General features: G+C 45.2%; 1 protein-coding gene and 1 pseudogene across 1 annotated transcript in view; both read right to left on the reverse strand.

The window, feature by feature from the left end:
* Positions 1–4523: 4523 nt before the first annotated feature.
* Positions 4524–19539, reverse strand: part of LOC144104342 (uncharacterized) — a 35544-nt gene continuing 20528 nt past the window's right edge. The window contains exons 5-7 of the mRNA XM_077637282.1: positions 17479–17637; positions 14245–14293; positions 4524–4763 (exon numbers count right to left, since the gene is read on the reverse strand). Of these exons, the coding sequence (XP_077493408.1) occupies positions 4744–4763; positions 14245–14293; positions 17479–17637 (228 nt within the window). The 3' untranslated portion in view covers positions 4524–4743. The remainder of the gene's footprint in view (positions 4764–14244; positions 14294–17478; positions 17638–19539) is intronic.
* On the reverse strand, positions 16099–16254 carry LOC144105770 (U4 spliceosomal RNA; annotated as a pseudogene).

Below are 19539 nucleotides of genomic sequence, written 5' to 3' on the forward strand. Positions count from 1 at the left end.
TCGTGAAGACTTATCCGAATGGTAATCGGGTTGCTCTTCCTGTCTATTATCTTCTGAGAATGACGTAAGACTTTTTAATCAAAATAAAATGAATCTTGTATAGAAAACGGGCATCGATAGGCTCGGCTACCTGTTGGGATCAACTTATGACCTCACTCCAAGAAGGTGCACGAATACGGCTGCAAAATGAACAGCATTCCAAACCGTCTTTACAAAAAAAAAAAAACAGTTCAAGAGTTCGACTTGCTGCCAAAGGAAGGTATTTCACATTACCGACTGGACTGCATTTGTGAGAGTGTATTTTTTAACTTTCTCTTACCCTTAATAATTCGAACGTATTGTTATGTTTTACATGGATGTTAACAACATTTTGTGTACTTTGTTGCTTCTTATTGTGAAGAATTTCCGTATTATTGTGAAACTATCTTCTCTGCGACAATTTGTCCGAAGCGGCGCAGGTAGAGCGTAAAAATATTAGTCACAGTGGTATGCCAAGCCGTAATAACTACCCAGAATGGGAGAAATATGTTCCCATCTTCTCTTCATACAGGCTTGGCCCGAGGAATTATTTTTTTTTTGCACATCATCAAAGCGGAATCCTGAGAAGCAATGGCGTACTCACTTACCTCCGGCTGTAACTGTTTGGTAGAATCCATGGCTACATTATTCGAACTGTTATACAATCTAGCCGCAAGTGAGGGGTGATCAAGGGCCGTATTCCGGGAGAGTCCGGTAATTTTACTCACGAATGAATAATCGAAACTTTAGCATTATCATCATCGTCATCACCATGCTAACGCCCACTGTAGGGCAAATGCCTCTCCCACATCTCTCCAATTGCTTTGGCAGCTGCGGTCAATGTATCGCCTCAAACTTCTTAATCTCATCCGCCCACCTAAGTTTCTGCGACCCCTGCTAAGCTTGCCTCCCCATGGAATCAGCTCTGTTACCCTTAAAGACCAGCCCTTATCTTGCCTTCGCATTACATGCCCTGCGCAAGCCCATTTCTTCCTCCTGATTTCGACCAGGATGTCGTTAACCAGTGTTTTGTCCCTCATCCACTCTGACAGCTTCCGGTCACCTAATGTTACGCCTATCACTTCTCTTTTCACAGCTCCCCGTGTTGCGGTTAACTTAAGCTGAACACTTTTCTATAGATTCACCGTTTCGTTTCTACTCCAGATGTGAGTACAGATAACACCCACTTTTTGTACACTTTTTTCTTGAGGGACATTCGTAAACTGCAGTTCATGACATGAAAGGACCGGCCATATGCGCTCTATCCCATTCTTATCGTTCTAGTTATTTCCCTCTTTTGATCCGCGTCAGCGGCCACTGCCTGCCCTAAGTAGACGTATTCCCTTACCACTTCCAGCACCTTGCTACCAATTGTGAACCTCTGCTTCCTTGTGAGACTGCTGAACATTAGTTTTGTTTTCTGCGTGTCAATTTTAAGACCTACGCTTCTCCTCTGCCTGTCTAACTTAGTTAACATGCTTCTCAGCACACCGCCTGAGTGACTTAGAAAGGCAATATTATACTGAGCTAAATAATCTCGTCGGCTAGCATGCATACGCACCTTGAATTCTCAAGCTCGCTCCAAACATGAGTATGTCGAACGACACATTGCGGTATTCTAACCTTCAGTCATGCTCGTTTGGCATTGGACTCATTCGTTCGTTGTATTTCATTTGTACTGCAAGTTCCTGTTTACATATTCAGGTCATTTCGTCATGCCGACCCTGCTGAGCGGCGTCAGTTAAGTCATTAGAAATGCTTTGGCCCACAGTCGGCTCTGCAAGACGCAAGTCGACCATGTGGCCTTCGTTAAGCGCTGCCATCGTCGATCGCCTTGACATGTTCGCGTATGAGCGTTATCTGCGCCCGGAGAGCTTGTCAGACGTGTGGCGGCTGTGTTGAATGAAGAACAGGACAAAGTCTTCTGATGAACATTCACTAGGACTCGTACGGTCCTCCTCCCAAGCATTTCCTCCCTTGTACTCGTAGATTAACCCAATTTATTGGCTACATTATGAGCATATTATGCTTGAAAATATATTCAGTAGGCGCAAGGAGCGGAAACAAAAATTGCCTGCGTTTTAACTCTGGTTAAACCTGGAGAGACGCGAGAGCTACATCTGGCCGAGCGGAGCTCGCTCATTCGAATAGCAAAGTCAGTCTTTAGCCGCTCCGTTTCGCTGGGCGTTCCTTCTTCATCTTCGTCCCTGCACGTAGATTCACTCTCTCCCCCTCTCCACTCCCCCCCCCCCCCCCCATCTCGGTTTCGCCGGCACGCCGCGCCGCCGCCAGCAATAGCTGCTCCGCACCAAGTGACCAACCACGTGCACGACCAGCCACGGCGCCACCACGGAGCTCATGGGATGCCACGCTGAAGGCTCGAAGTGCTAGCGTAGTGTAGCTTTCGCTACAAATCTTCGTTTCTAACGGCCTCCTTTTCAATTATCAAATTTTACTGCGTTAAACGACACGAATGTGAAAGAGAGCCATGCCATTTTATTTTATTTTTATTCAATACTGCCAGCCGCCATTTGGTAGCCAAGGCAGGAGTGGAACAAACATACATCGTTGATATAATGCGATGCAACAAAGCAAGCACACACGAAATAAAAAGCGAGCACGGAAGCAATAACAAACACTCTGCGCTTCTTAAGAATACAAAAATGCAAAAGTAAGAGTATGAACAAACACACTTCGTCTATAACAGCGACACGACAGCAGATAAGAAGGAATCTTGGTTTGTCAAGCTGACCACGCCACGCGGAAGCCCGTTTCATTCTGATATTGTTTTTGGAAAGAAAGAAAACTAGTAAGCTTTAGTTCGGCATCGTGGAACTACTATTGTCGAGCTGTGTTTGCCGCGTGTTGGGCGGGAAGTATTATATTCCATGTAAGAGCCAAAATTAATTATTGTTAAATTATTAACAATACCATGCAGCAGTTTTAAACGGTGTAACTTGCGGCGGGATTGAAGCGTCTGGAGTTCAGATTGTCTTAGTAGATTAGTGACAGACACGTGCGTACCATATGCGTTGTAGATAAATCTTAGTGCTTTTTTTTGAACGCCTTCGATGTGATTTATATCTACTTGGTGAAGGAGCTTTTTTGGTCCGAAAATAATACTTCACGAGGTCGAACCGGCTCACAGAGATTGTGTGAAGCTTGACCGTGAGGGTGGCCTTAGTCGTCCGGAAATAAAATAGGTACTAAAAAACATTGCCCCGACTGGCTGCCGAACACACGGCGGCGCGAACAGAACAGCTTCGCTGGCCACTGCGCGAAAGCACTTCGATATCCCCGCAGCTGATCACGCTTCGTCTCAAGCTGGAGCACTCTCAAAATGTACAGTGCTCATCGTCGTCTTCAGCACCTTCTATCTACGGCGCGAGCATATTAGATCAGCTTAACCTCGAGCAAGCTTAACCTGAGTCTAATATCGTCGGCAGAAGTGCCGACGACCCAGCAAATCAAAACCATAAGCCAATCAGGCTAAACACACGTTTTATCGCGTCTACTGGGCTTGAAAACGTTAAAACTCTGCCATTTTTTTTTTGTTTTTCACCCGCGTATTCCTGCATGCGTTCATTTTTTTCATTTTTTTTTAAACGTCGTGATCGAGCCTTGAAATGCAGCCGACGCTCGGTCACCTGGAGTTTGCAGAGAATACACACGTTGATTGATTTTTTTTTTCGATGGCACACCGCATGACGGCCCAGATGTGCTCTAAACGGGCAGCGAAAAAAAAAAGCAGAGAGCACGGACGGAACGTTCCACGTAGTGCCGAATGTAAGTTCATGTTCCTTGCATTTCGGTTGTTTTTGAGTGTTTTTATCGGTGCTTTATTACAAACGAAAATACACATGTCTTTGTAGACAAGCGGTGCTCGCGAGTAAACAATCTCGCGGCGCCAGGCGCACTATTGGCTTCTTAAATATTAAAGAAATTCTCATTGACTACGACAACCGAATTTTCTAATTGGTTGCCAAAACGGTTCCCAGGATGCTGGACAAACACGTATTTGAGAGCGTTTTTTGATGGCTAACGGTGGCGTGAGGGGAAATGCCAATTTCTGTCTGCTGATCGGCACCTGTGCTCGGAAGACGTTGCTCTCTGGTGGGTATATATGACTGTTTCGGTATTTTTTTCTCAGGTACTGTGTATCAGTTTGTTTAGTTTAACTAATGTTTCGAACTTATCTTTAAGAATTCAAGATAATCAGCGCTAACCATCAACACCTGCTGGTCCCGTCGTTCGAAGCGGAAGAGCACCGTCCCGCTGTGCACATACACTTTGTTACAAGATGTATAGCCCTGTATTGATAGCGGTGATTCTCCCAATGATTTCTCGGAAACCACAAGTCCTGCATCTGGACCCACAGCGGGTATCAGCAAGAGCTTTTGTTAATTACGATTAAACTTCATACGTCGCTTTCGACATAACACGAAATTCACTGGAACATGTTCCCAAAGGGTTTTCATAGCATTGTTTCTAACCACCCACGAAAGTGATGGAACCCATTTGTTTATTTATAATGCACATTTCCAGGGTTGCTAAAACTGTCAAAATGTTTGGCAAAATGAATGTTATAATCATCGCGCTAGCATTGAAAAGTGTCCAAGTACACTTCGTCGTCTTGCTTCCTGAGGTCTTCTTACAAGATCTTCCTTTCATCCAGCAAGAGTCCCCAGTGGCATGCTGTTCTTCCCTTCTCGTTCTTTTGAATTGCTAACAGTTGTAATAATCATCTGGAAAACAAGATTTTCATACTTTGTTGTATTTAGGCACATGACCTACCCTACGTAAAATAAAAAAAATTAGCAGTGGCTTACCTCGGCTATGCCAAGATATACGTAGCGCGAGCTACGCTGAGCCGCTGAGCATCAATTGCCGCTGAGCAACAATTTCGCTCTCCTTCTCCATGGCTATACCACACTGGCAAACGCCCCGCTATATGTATACCCCCGCTGATACCTCTGCGCATGCGCACAAAACGAGAGGCGCTGTCAAGCGGCTCCGGCGCGGCGTCAGACTTGGCTACTGCGCAACGGAGGCGCACAGCTGGGCACGCGCCGGTGCCAGTGCGTCTGCCGCGGCTATGACGTCACTCCTCTGGAATGCGCAGACTAAAGTCACTGGAACGGCGCAGACCGGCGAGGCGCGCGCCGCAGTGGCGGGGGCGCGCAGCGGTGGCAGCTCCGGCGCACCAGCTGTGCGCCGCGTGACATCACTGCTCCTCGCGCATGCGCAGCACGGCTCTACATGCACGGCTGTTCAGGAGCCACGCGAAACTGCTCAGCCTCGGCCAGTGTAGCTCACGCTACAAAAAAAAAAACGCATTCACAACCTGATTTCACTAATAGAACTAGTAAACATGTCAAGCTCTTCCTTCTTCACACTTCACTTCTTTCGAAGTGCTCGTTTATTTGGCGTTGGACTCGTAGCAGACAACCAGACGATCGACGGATGATCATGCACAGACGAACAAAGGAACTGAACTTTTATAACACTTATATAAAGTGTACAGAAACAAATACACAGCGAAGAAACAGGGGCTACGCAACTCAACTACCAAAGCTGTGACAACAGCAACATTCGAGCTCCAAGCTCGTTCTGCACTGCTTGACTAAAGCCGGGCCTGCATACATTGCTGCGCAAAGCCTGACCTAGAGACGCGTAACAAGATGCAACACGCTCTTAAATAACCTTCTTCGAACTTTCCAGAAGCGAGCGAGGGCGCCTAGAGAGAGGAAGCGTTGCAGCGCACGTTAAGCTGCTTCTCCCTCCCCCTAGCTTCTCGAGAGCGTTGGAAATGTCTCGAAAATCTGTCCGCGCACACCCCGCTTCGCCAAGGTCGGGGCGGAAAAGGAGGTTTTGGGCCCTACGCTGATGTGCTTACAGCCGCGCGCCATCGAGAATGTTCCGGAAGTTTTTTTTTTTCCGCGGGCGTGCTGGAAACGCCTGGCGCTCGCTATAGCAGCCTTAGACAACTGTTACACATAAAAGAGTTGAAGCCCTAAGCCTGAACATTTACAGAAACATTGCTGCACGGAGTATTTCAGGGAGAATGTTAAGGAGATTCAAAAGTGAATATTCGAAGAAAAAATTTCTTGTGCTCAGCAGTATAAGTAGCGCCGGAGGTTAGGAAACAGCCACTAAAGTAAAATTAAAAACGTTGAGTTAAATGATAATTATATCTTACCACAGTGACGCAGTCAGCTGTAGTAGCCATCTCAGCTCATCAGCTTGGTCCAAACGACTTGCACATTTTTCTTTGTTTTAAATTGCCTACCATGCTAAACCACTAAAATTCCCTCAGAAACACCAAAATCACCCCCTGGAAACTAATTTTCGCAACAAGCACAGCAAGCACATGACGCAGTAGTTAAACTCATTGTTGGAGAGGCATTGCGTTTTATAGAAGCCACAACCACTAATTATCACTTTGGTGAATAAAAGCATGTAGTTATCTCTTCATGATGCCTTTTCTCAGAATGTAACTAACCACTGTTGCCGCGCTCGTCTTCTGAGCCCGAGGAAACAAGTTCAGTAGCAGCCGCATTTCGTTGGAGACCAACTGCAAGACACACTTGTAGTGTACGATAATACTGCGCGTTAAGGAATCACACATGATCGGAATAAAATCGCAGCCGTCTTCTACGGAGCCCCTCATCACTCCTGTGTCGCATTGGAACGTCACAACCAATGTAACACCATAAAACATATTTTCTTAGCTTTTCCACACCGCCACCACACGTACAAGGTTGATGAAATGTTTCCAGGCCACAGGGTGTGCTTTTCCCCAGTATATCCTGGTACTTAAGACGCCGATAAAAATATCAAAGTTTGCAGAGTTTAGAACGATACTTCTTCTGCCCTCTACAGATATTTAGAGCTTCGCGGAGCAGTAACTGCCGCACTATACTGCTCATAAGCAGGCCCTGTGGCCTGGGAGCTTTTGACCGACGCTGTATACATCCGTTTTATTAGTACGCTCCTATCCTCTGGGTACAATTCCATCAATATCGCACAATTGAAAACGTCATGTTTCCCTTCTCAGTTCGACGGCGTACAAAAAAACAACAGCCGAATGGCTGAGAGATTGGCTTATGCTGGTCTTCCTATTTAGGCCTCCGATAAGCTGCACCCGAGCGGAACGGACGCCGGCGTTAATGCACACCCAATGAATGATTATCTCACGACGATAATTACGGAGTGCGCAGCAGAAGCAGGCGGTGCGATGATTAGACAGGAAAGCACAAGCTCTCTCAGGAGACCGAAAATGTGGTTGAGAAATCGAAAACACAAAAAAAAACTCTAACCCCCATACACAAAAAAATTGATGATGGCCTAGCTCTCTTAGGCCAGGATATACGTAGCGAAAGCGCGGCGACATCTGGTTCGGAAGAGTTAATATTTGAAACTCGTGCATTCACTACATACGGCTTTATTCATGATTAGACCTTGATTCCTAGAATAAAAGTTTTTGCTGGGCGAGTAGGTGACATGTTTGAAAATGACAATCCCCGTGCTCGTCTCTTTTACGCTACATCTTTTTTTCAAACCTTGATTCCTTGAGGCCTTCGTTCGATTCCCAGCCTCGACACAGGTTTTTTTTTTTTATTTTATTCAGTGAGTGTGCGTGGGTTTCACTGGCTCCCACCATCGACCACGCGGTTGGTCACGTGGTGGGGAGCAGCTGCCGGCGGCGCGGCGCCATGCCTGGTTACGTGGTTCGTCACGCGGCTGTTCACGTGACCAGTCACTTGATTGGTCACGTGGTGCGGTGCGACCACGGTGGGACTGCGGGCACGGCTAAACTCCGAGTTCGTGGCAAATGTAGCATTCGCTACAATAAAACAGGCAGAGCTCTGAAACCTAAAAATTAAGCGCAAGGCAACCAATATAAAAAAGCATATTGCCGCAATCTTTGTAGTGTTTCTTCATTCTGAAAAGCTGCCGGCAAGCTCCTTCATCGCTTTGTTTGTGATGCAAGATGTGACTAGATTTATCCCGACTGATCGCATCCAGGCGGAGCCGATTCTACGTTGTTCCCGAATGTAGCAGTAATTCTGCACGCTTGATACCAAATATTCGCTATCAGCTTTAAATTGAGCACGGCAGAGAGCGGCGGGCATTCTATTCATAAGCCATTGATAGTGCTATCAATGGTGAACTGCCGTTCCGTTGCGAGACTGCTGAACATTACTGTGGGTTTTTGCATTCTAATTTTTAGCTCCAGCGTTTTGCTCTATCTAACACTTGATCACGCTTTCTAGTTCCACTCCTGAGCGACTTTGCTAGGCAATGTTATCAGCGGATCGCGGATTAATTATGTATTCTTCATTAACTGTCATCCTCAGCTGTTCCCAATCCAGGCCTCTGAACACCTCCTGTAAACAGGCGGAGAATAGCATTGGCGAGATCGTATCTCCGTGTCTGGCACCATTTTATTGCTGACTTTATGGAGGACTGTGGTAACTGTGCAGTCATTGTAGATATCTTCCAGTTTTTTAATATAAGACCCTTTTGCACCCTGATTCCGCAATGCCTCTGTGACTACTGAGGTTTCCACTGAGTAAAAACGCTTTTTCGTAATCAATGAAGGCTATAGTATATTGGGGTTGGTTATATACTGGAAATTTCTCTGTCACTTGACTGATAGCGTGAATGTGGTCTATTGTCGACTATCTTTTACGAAAGTCTGCCTGATCTTTCGGCTGATTGAAGTCTAAGGTTGTCCTGATTCTATCTGTCACTACCTTAGTAGATACCTTGTAGACAACGGCGAGTAAGCCGACAGGTCTGTAATTTTCCAAGTCTTTGACATCTCCTTTCTTAAGAATTAAGATAGCATCAGCGTTCTTCCCAGCTTCTGGTACACTCGAGGACATAAGGGATTTGGTATACAGGGTGGCTAATTTTTCTAGCTCAATCTCCTCTCCGTTTTCGAATAGATCTGCTGTTGTCTGATCGTCATCATCTGCTTTCCACCTTTGCATTGCCTCTAAGGCCTTCTTTACTTCCTCACTCGTTACTGGCGGGATGTCCCATTGCCGTGCGCTACTGATTCTCCCATTCATGTTCTGAATACATTGGCTGGTCTATAGATTTGTGTAGAACTCTTCGGCCACTTTAACTAATTTATCCATATTGCTAATGACATTACCCTCTTTGTCTCTTAACATATACATCTGATTTTCACCTATGCCTATATTCCTCTTCACCGCTCCTAGGCTGCCTTTGTTGTTTAGAGCAGGCTAGATTCTCTTCATAATAAACTTTTTGACGTCGGCTACCTTGCGCTTATTTATAGCTTTGATAGCTCTGCTTGTTTGTTTTTTCTGCACGGTTAGATGCTTTCTTGTTTTGGCGTTTGTTAATCGGATCTTTCGTCGCCTGAGATCGCTTGCCAGGATCCTGTCAAACCTTCCTGTCACCTACTTCTGCGCAGTCGGCTAAGATTGCTATGAGCATACCATGATAGCAACCTTGCATACCGTGATGATACCGTGATAACGTACCGCGATCATAGCATACAGTGCTACGCAGCGAAGGCACAGAGGTAGAGCATTCTCATCGTGTGCAAGAGGACCGAGGCTCGAATCCCGGTGACGCGGGTTGGAAAAAAATACTCCGCAAGTCGATAGAATTGCATAACCAGGCCTGGGCTGCGATCTCTTCTCGGTGACCAGAACCGACAGCACACTGCCTCGCCAGAGCAGGATTTGGCCCCTGGTGTAGTACTTGGCCACAACCTTCTATGAACAAGCCAATTCACCATTTATAGAATAGCACTGTCACAAAATTCGGCGCACATTCAGAAAGCCGGAGCTGCGCAGAAGGAATCACGCCCACGCGCGCCGGCGAAAATTAGGGGGGAGTTTGAGTAACGAACCCCGATTACCAATGTAGAGCGCGTAGTCTAGAGCGCGCTTCGAGATGCCCTGTCCACTTTACTCACGCGCCGGCGGCGTCAGGTCGGAAAGATGCGACTCGAATTCTCTGGAAGCCACTCTGCATGTCTGAACAATGGCGATGCGTGCCCGGGCGAGGGAGGAATTGCACGGCTGATACTGTGAGTATGCGCGTGCCTGCCTTGCGAGAGGCTGGCTTGCGAGAGAGGGAAGGTGGTGTGCGAGAGGTGAAAGCTGGGAACTAAACGACTACACCTCTTTTCACTGGGTAGCTGGTTTCTTGCTCAACTTGACACGCCGAGTCGAAGGCATCTCCTCTGAGAACGAGACCGCTCCCGCACATAGTCTGAAGGCTAGTTCATAGGCGAGTGACTGAGGGAATTGAGCGGCGCTCTGCCACAAAATATTTTTCACTTGTTGGAACTTCGGCGCTCAAGCCACCACGATGACGACTCAAAACAGTGTTTTGGGCCGCTGCAGCAGGATTCGTTAGCGTTTTCGCTTGCATGTGAAACCGGGTTAAAGGTGTCTGGGAGTGCACGTGACAGCTGCGCTGCGGTGATATCTCTGGCGTCCGCGACAGGTGTTTTGCAGGACTGTGAAGAGTCGGAAGGAGTTCACAAAGTAGTGGTAAACAGTGTTTAGCAGAAGAGCGAAGATCAGTTGGATACGGTTCACCCGATTTGAGCTTTAGGCCTGAATAGATCTAACTCGGAAACAAATCTAAGAGATATCGTTAAGTTGGGTCGGCAGCTCGGCATATAAGAAGCCGAGATTGAGAGATTTAGTGAGCAACTGAACATCCGTTTGTATCACATGTGCAGATAAGAGGCAGAGCAATGGCGTGCCCTAATCTAGGGAAGCCAGTCTCACAAGTATCGCGTGCATATGCCACTTTATACATTAACCAGAAGGAGCACGTTAGGGCCGACCGCGCAGAGCTGATGTGCTGGGAGAAAACTCCCGTGTTCTGCACAGTTGTTTGCGCCAGACCAGGGTCTCTAACTAAAGGAATAACCATTCGCATAGCAAAATTTCGAGGAAAATTAATTTCTGTGCAGCGAAGCACAGGAAGCACTGGTGTTTTCATCAAGACAAACTTGTTAGCGGTGAAAAACTTACTAGAGAGATGAGACATATGAAAATCTTAAATGGTGCCGCTTAGGTGTTGCGCGAAACCAGAGAGCATGTGAAGACTGCGTACTTCATCAGAGAAGTGAAAGCGCTATGCATGGAGCTCCTGATGTTTGACCTCATCCTGGGTAACATCAAGGGTGCGAGATACCACTACGATCCAGGAGTATGGGCCACTGACGTCGCGAACAAGAACGCCACTGCCAGTACGGAAGAAAGGTCGGTGGGCGAGATGTCTACCACCATAACTTACGAAGTTAGACGCAAAGTTGTGAAAAGCTGCAGTACAGATCGCCAAGGGCTTAGTGTATCACAGCACCAGAACAGTACAGCACCAGAACTCCAGAACGATGGAAATTTCCAAAATCTCGCACTGCCTATGGACAACATACATTCCGGTATAATCTTCCGCGATTATTGAATGCTGCAGAAAAGGAAGGTGCTGATATATTCGATATGTCTCTTCCAAATATGTACAAATATTTTGCTACTTATATTCTTTTTTGTGAATGAATGCAAAGGTCTATCTTTATGTTAAATTACATTACATTGTTTCATTATCGAAAAAAAAAATTTTCCCAGGCGTCCAAATCCAGTGCTCTATTGAAACTCTTATATAGGCTTGTTTTATTGTCTCATGCGATACAGTGCTGGTTTTCTTTTCTCTTTGCAACAAAAAAATGTGACTGTCTACTGCCCCACTCTGCTGCTGTATACACTGTAAGGGGGCGGAGGATTTTTCAAGCCGCAAATGTACGGCTTTTACCTCCACCTCCTTCCACTTTTTGTGGAGAATAAAACTTGTATGTATGTATGTATGTATGTATGTATGTATGTATGTATGTATGTATGTATGTATGTATGTGTGTGTGTGTGTGTGTGTGTGTGTGTGTGTGTGTGTGTGTGTGTGTGTGTGTGTGTGTGTGTGTGTGTGTGTGTGTGTGTGTGTGTGTGTGTGTGTGTGTATGTATGTATGTATGTATGTATGTATGTATGTATGTATGTATGTATGTATGTATGTATGTATGTATGTATGTATGTATGTATGTATGTATGTATGTATGTATGTATGTATGTATGTATGTATGTATGTATGTATGTATGAATGAATGAATGTATGTATGAATAGCCGTTATGTCGAGATCAGAGACGCTACGGATGATCACAGCACAAAAACTAGCGTAATATCTTACTAGCTGTTTTTATGGCTTTTATAGGTTTAAATTGTCCCAAAGCTACAACCTATGAGAGACGCCGCTGTGAAGGATTAAGGATAATTTCGGCAACCACATTGGCTTCCGAGGCCTTCAGCCATGTTCCTTAGAATTGGGCCGCGATGTAAAAACTGGCTATACCCTGTCACGTGACTCAATCTTGCAGGATATGCATGGCGATTTGAACGCCATCATATAACTGTACGGCGTCGTGGCTCTGTAGCCACCTTCCAGTGCAGAGAGATTCCGGCAGCATGCTGTGCGGCGTCAGAGTTAGCGCTGTTTTGGAAACAGCTGTAAAAAAGAGAACTGCAGCTTTTCTTCATGTCATTTTTTTCAAAAACCAATTCGATATTCTGAAATTATATTCCGATAGAATAGCCTGAAATAACTTTGACCCCGCACTATTTTATTTTTTTGTCAGTGAATCGAATAGGACGGTCAATATGCGGTTAGCTGTTCAGCAATTTCGAATATTTGCACAATCCTAATCCCCACATCTTTCTGCAGCGAGCACACAAAAGTTGTATCTTACCGGCATCACCTATGGTGCAAAAACAAGGATGCTATCGAAAAGGGTTCAGCTTAAGTCGAGGAAAACTCAGTGAGTCATGGAAAGAAGAATGATAGGTGTAACGCTTACAGACCGGAAGTGGGTAGAGCGGGTGAGCGAATAAACGCGGGTTAATGACATTCCAGTCGAAATCAAGAAGAATAAATGGATTTCGACAGTGCTGGTAATGAGAAGGCAAGATTACCATTCATCCTTAAGTGCAACGAAGTGGATTCCAAGAGAAGGGAAGCATTGCACGGGGCGGCATAAAGGTTGGCGGATGAGACAATGGAGTGTGCGGGGAAGTATGCGGCCACAGCTGCCAATGAACAGGGTTAATTGGGGATAGGTCGGAGAAACATTTGCCCTAGTGTAGGCGTAGCCAGACTGTTGATGAGCACGAAGTTTTAGGAATATAACCTTCATACAAAAATATTGTCGCTGCTAGGACAAATGAAAAAACTCTGATATTGTGGATATCTTTGATCCTGAAAGTTAAGGTTCGCTCAGTCGCATTGTTTGACTAAAAACAGTAACAGATCAATCATGGCCCCGCCTTTGTTAATGAAATGCTATTAGTTTTAAATCGTGCAGAAAATAAACTGCAGTCGGGTCTAAGTTGCAGCTACCGATAAATGAAAGACAATTTCTGACAGCAGGCGTAGAAAGCGATAGCAGAAAAGAAATTTTCCGAAGTTTTCAATAAATTTGCGCGAGACATTTTATCTTATCAGCAGGTGAAAACCAATGAAGAGCTTTTTAATATAGACCAATGTATTGAAGTAAAAATGTTATAACAAGAAAAGCAACAAAGCTATTTATTCTCTGTTCGTGATTCTTAAGGCTCTAATGAAATTTTTGCATTCTTATCCTGTGTTTCGGTAAACAAAAGAGGAAGTTTGTCTATGCAGCCCCATAAATTAGCGCGTCAGCTACATATTCCATTTGTTCATGAGCGGCAGCTTGTAATAGTTTTGTGGGATTGTCTTATCTGCCCTAGAAATGAAATATATTCATTTCATGTAGCTCGCGCCAAATCCTCGTTTTGAAAACAATAGCAGATTCCCTACTTCTAGTGAGCTCCAACCCTTGTTATGCTTCAATGTTTCAGACACTGAAGATTGCTGGCACGAAATAAGCTTTTTACCTTGGACTGAATTTTCTACTAACTGCAGAAACAAGCTTATATCTATTTAAGGTTCAGCTCTGATATATGTGAAGAGAAGCACAGAAAAAAAAGTCCAGTTTACGGGATGGTTTTAAACAAGGCATTTTAATTGAAGTGAAAAAAGCGCGAAACGACGAGGGCAAACAGGAAAGGAGTAATATGGACATTGATTTACGAGTTTAATCTTTCTCTTGGAGTGCACATCGAAAGACAACTTGCCGCTAGAAATTGGAAGATACTCACCCCAACGGCCTTCATTATCGGGATTCTCGGTACAGTCGTCCTCGTGGTCCTGAAATGTAAAAATTTAACTGTATGGAAGGTTACTTCCTGTGGAGGTACATAAAGCAAATACACGGATTTCAAGGAAATCGATTATTGCGTTTGCCATATCAAGAAAAGAGCACACCAAAGAAAAACTAGTAAGAGACAAAGCAGCGCAAAGAACTAGGATGAAAAAAAAAGACAAACCTACACGTTGACAAAAAAATATGAGTTGCAAAAACCAAATCTGACGCATCAACGCCGCAAGTAGAAATCGAAGGGAAAAAATCAGCGGCATTCTTCTTACTCTTCTTATTCTCGCTAGCCACGCCTTCGATATTGAATTTGAAACCCTTCAGAGTTCGGACTCAAAAATTTTTCTCCCTCGGACGAACCTTGTTATCGAACAGTTATAAGCTTGTAAAAAAAAGGTTAATATGACAGGTGGTCTTGTTCACCTATAAGTGCATTTCTTAAATCCTTGATAAAGTTGCACTTTTTATGTCTTGACATGTAGCGTCTCCTAGAGGAATCACAGTAATGTCGGTGGGTAAACATAAAACAGTAAAGCTGCAATATGAATTGTGTGAAGCGAAATAAATGATTCAAAAGACAGAGAGGCTCGCCCATCTGTGCAAACGACCCCATTTTATATCCACACAGAAAAAGGTTTGATGGAGGCTTAAGTAGCCGAACGCGTCACTGAAGCTAGCCAAGGGCGGCGAAGAGCTATGATGAGTGACGCAGAGAAATCATAGATTTTCGCTGCTTTCTATTCAGCGAGCTCACCTCGGCCTGAAGAGACAGACGCGGCTGAATGCGACTGCTCCCAAAGCACCGAAAGCGGCAAACGAAGATTACAGCGCTGTCCACACAGGAGAATCGGCTAACGGCAGCCGCTTAAGCAGCAGGGGCAGTCAAGGAGGCTATGCAGGCTTCCTAGCTCGAAGGACAGATGCGGACGAAAGCGAAGGCAAGTCCTGCTGGCAAAGGTCCTTGCCAGGACCGGCATGCGGCTGCCACAATCTACGAACCATCTTTGGCTGCGCTGCGCCTTTATATCAATGCATTTCACGCTTCATCTTTTATGTTTAGATCATGCTCAGCGATTCGTGCATAGATCTAGTCACCTAGTCGGCGTCATTTGTAGCTGTCTTCGGCCATTAACTAGTCGCTCGAGTGTCCAAGCTTCGCATTGAATGGGAGGTTAATACCCTCACCCCAAGGGCATTTAGAATGTTTTTTAAGCAAATATCATTCTACTCGACTGCTGAACTTGCGCTGCTACATGAAGTTTTTGGACGGCATTTGGCTCAGATGTCATTTGACTCGACGGAGCTCCAAGTATACATTCGAGATTTTTGGGACTCCTTCGAAATGGGAACATAGCCTGCGCCGACCAACAGCAGCCGCCGCCGCCACCGCTTCGCCCCGCGCGACTGCTTCGGTTTAGCGTCGGCTCTGTGGCTGTTGAATTTGACTTCCACTACTCGCTCTTTTGTGCTGTCTGTTTAGAACATAGCTCGCGAATTCACTAAGTGGGTCCTTGCTGATAATAGTACACCGCTGCACATTTATCGCGTGAACCGGAAATTTTCCTACGAGTGTGCCGGTGAGGACGACTGCTCTCATTCTCTTGTTTACATTGCTGCTTACATGGAACTAGTGCTTGTTTACATGACACAAAAAGCAAACTGTGCTTTAGTTCTATTATATAGTCTCTTTTGTACAGATTGCACTCGGACTTTGTTGGATTGCACCCGTGACTTTGTTGTTGACTTTGTTGCACCCATGAATTTGTTGGAAGTGCCGATGCGATTGCCCACCTAGGAAACACTTTCTTTTTTATAGGGCCTGCCAAAAATTGCCTTAGCCGACGGTATTTCACGTCGTCTCGGCGGGGTATTGGGAAAAGTTTTCAACTAGCAATAGTCGCCCCTCAGTTCGCGCTTCATTCTAAATCGCGTAAGACCACCGATCCTCGATAATTGCCCTGCTTTCTCCGAAGCGCCCAGTATTTGACATTAAATCATTTAATACAAAAGTATATTCGTAGGCTATTAGCAGTCACAAGCGACGTCGACGACTGCTGCGGGCCACCTAAAGCAATGCTCGGCAGTCTGGGACGCATGTCTTGCGAAATAAGCAATAGTTGATTTCAGGTCACTGTTGGCGAAACTACACTTAATCGCCATTTGCATTTTGTAAAACTTGGGGGTTCGTTCTCCACAAGCACTGAAGTCGCACACTTAACCCTGCGTACATGCTAGGCCTAGTAGTCATGAAAGTGGGTTGACGGCGACTGAAATGTAAGAACTTGGCAATCGTTTATCGCTCGTGAGTGTTGAAGTAGTGTTCAAGTTTAATGTAGTTGCTCGTTTCACTTATCTGCAAAACAAATAGGGCAGAGACAAGCGCGGATATATTCACACCGTCGCCTAATAACGTTCATGTATTTGCTCAGCCGCCGATCAGTCGATGACATGAAAGGCGACCGTCCCCCTATTGGATTCTTCACTGTCGTTGGCCTGAAAAACAGGGTATATTACAACAACATGCGTTGGTGTCATTGTTGGATTAGTATAACCGTGGTGACCGCCGTCGTTGTTGTACGCTGAAAACGAGCTGCAGCCTTTGAACGTGTTTAGGCAGTGCCGCGCAGCACCGCAGGAGTCCGCCGAGTCTAAATTCCATTCCAAGTTTCGAATTCATCGGCTATTCTGATGCCATTCGAACGTACCCGTGTAGCACAAGTATAGCTCACGCTTTGAGTGGCTGCAGCAAGCTCATCGTGCCTTCAGGGATTATAGCTCAGTCTGTCTGCGCATATCGCGCTAGTGAGATTCTGTTTCAGTGCATTATTCCCCGTACGACTTCGCATTTTTCAGACAAAAGCTTAATTATTGTTTCCACAAATCTAGTTGGCAAAGGAGCCATGACGAGTCAGATAATATTTTACGGGGATACCATTAAAGGACTATACGGAGAAAAAATTGTGCAGGTCATAAAATTTGTCGGCTGGCTGGATGGAAGTGAAGTCACTTCCGGCAAAAACATCAACAGCTTTGAATGCCTCCGCACTTCCAACACATCAGGTAATTAGATGTCCCTCTCAAGTTTTGTCAATATGTCATGCAACACAGCCTCATCACTGATATTTGTTTGGAATTAGCAGTGTATAAAAGCTACGAAGACTTATAAGGGTGTTCTCACCTCCTTGTCGCATATTGGCACCTCTATGTGACAGTACTGACATAATACTGGAAATTGGAAACAATTCTTCTTGTGAAGCTCTATGTTAGAGCTGTGCATCTTGTCCTCGCAGTATGGACACTTGACAACTGGATCCCCCTTTGGTATGGCCGCCTTTGCCTGCAAAACGAAACCACTTGATTAGGAACCACGCGCCTAAACGACTTGTTACACAAACGTCACATGTCCTGCCCAAAGTTAAGCTTAGGGTTACAGTGGGATAGTGCAAGCACGATTCCTTGCAAAGGGCATACTCATGTGCGCCAGACACAAGTGACGAGAATGGTGTCCACAAAGCTTGACTTCTGAACGTCGCCTCTTTCATAAAGTAGCATGCAAGAGGTTACGTTTTATTCAGTGCAGTGCAATTGAATTAATAAATATATTCACATTGTGATGAGTAAATATTCTTTTACTGTCTATTGTTTGCAAGAAGCCGCCGCGGTGGCTGAGTGGTTATAGCGCTCGACTGCCGGCCCGAAATACGCGGGTTCGATCCCGGCCGCGGCGGTCGAATTTCGATGGAGGCGATATTCTAGAGGCCCGTGTACTGTTCGATGTCAGTGAACGTTAAAGAACCCCAGGTGGTCGAAATTTCCGGAGCTCTTCACTACGGCGTCTCTCATAGCCTGAGTTGCTTTGGGACGTTAAACCCCTATAAACCAAACCAAACTATTGTTTGCAAGTATACTCTGTTACAAGCATAGATACCGCGAATCGAAATGTAAGGCTTTGAACCTATCAGGGCATCTTTATTTTGGAAATTTAGAAAATGGAAGGTCGAGAACGATTATCAGCCTCCCTGCAGCTTTTTGCCCAAAATAAATAATTGTAAATTGGAAGCAAGCTTTCATATAGTTAGGTTCGCTTTGTTTACGGCATGTGGCGCTTCTTTAGGCCGAGCGCTTGACAATGTTTCTAGTTGCACGCAATTATCCGAACGAGGGCAATGCAGTCTCGTGAAAGCCGCCTTTATAACATTATTGTTTGCGCAGTGCCGCAAAAGTCAAATGATGATGGTTGGGTGTCAACCACAATTTTTCTTTTCTTGTTTAAGTAAAAGTAGTAAAGCAGAACAAGGAACCTTCAACTAGTTGTTGCAGTGGAAGCATGTACACAACTGTATCGGAACAAAATTATGAGAACAGAAAGCCACAAACAAGTTAGAGTGCTCGATTGCGGCGAGGACTTGACGAGAGTAGCAGCTGACCGACCCGGCTGCGCACACCTCACTCGGCATTACGGTTATCCTGACGGACAGCAGGCTGCGGTATCCTACTGCTGTCAGGTGACTGACATCACAATCACCAAGCAATAGATGAAGCTGCCTTTATATCCCAATAATTGTGATCTTGACATACACGCATGAATTAACAAGGCGCGCATTTTAGTTATTTTTTAATTGCTTGGAGGTCACCAAATCTAAATCACACTATGAAGACCTTAAAACAAGTGGCATGGTAGTAACTATATTTGGAAGTTTTAATTAGTTTGCTACAAATGTTTTTAATCTGCATTTTTGAAATGCATACCAACGAGAAAATGTGCCGAATTCGTCCAACATGGGATGAATTAGTAAACAATAAAATAGATATCACCACCAAATTCTCGCTCCTAATAAGCAAAGGTAGCTGTCACTGTCGATTTCCGACAATTGCTTTCTATTTGAATTTCTATACCTTTCTTGGGTTCGCCAACGTTATGTCGGTTCGGCGGACGGAAAGCGGATTGATTAGAAATGGCTAGGTTTACAAGAGTGGGAACTAATGGGCTTTGCTGCAGCAGGGCCTTTCTGTTTTTGCGGATCCTGCATAGCATTGCAGATTTTCTGCGAGTAGCACCACAACATTGATAACGAGGTAGCGCGATAAATAATAGACCTCATCACTGCCGCATTATCTGCTAGCCATAGAATGAGGGTTGGCTTTTAAAGGGCTTGCACGCTGGATAGCTTTTGCCGGCTTAAACCACAGCGCACCTCATAACTAGCTGAAAATCAATCTTTTCTAGCGGCGCTCAGAT

The sequence above is a fragment of the Amblyomma americanum genome, chromosome 9 (genome assembly GCF_052857255.1).
Source record: "Amblyomma americanum isolate KBUSLIRL-KWMA chromosome 9, ASM5285725v1, whole genome shotgun sequence".
Taxonomy (NCBI): domain Eukaryota; kingdom Metazoa; phylum Arthropoda; class Arachnida; order Ixodida; family Ixodidae; genus Amblyomma; species Amblyomma americanum.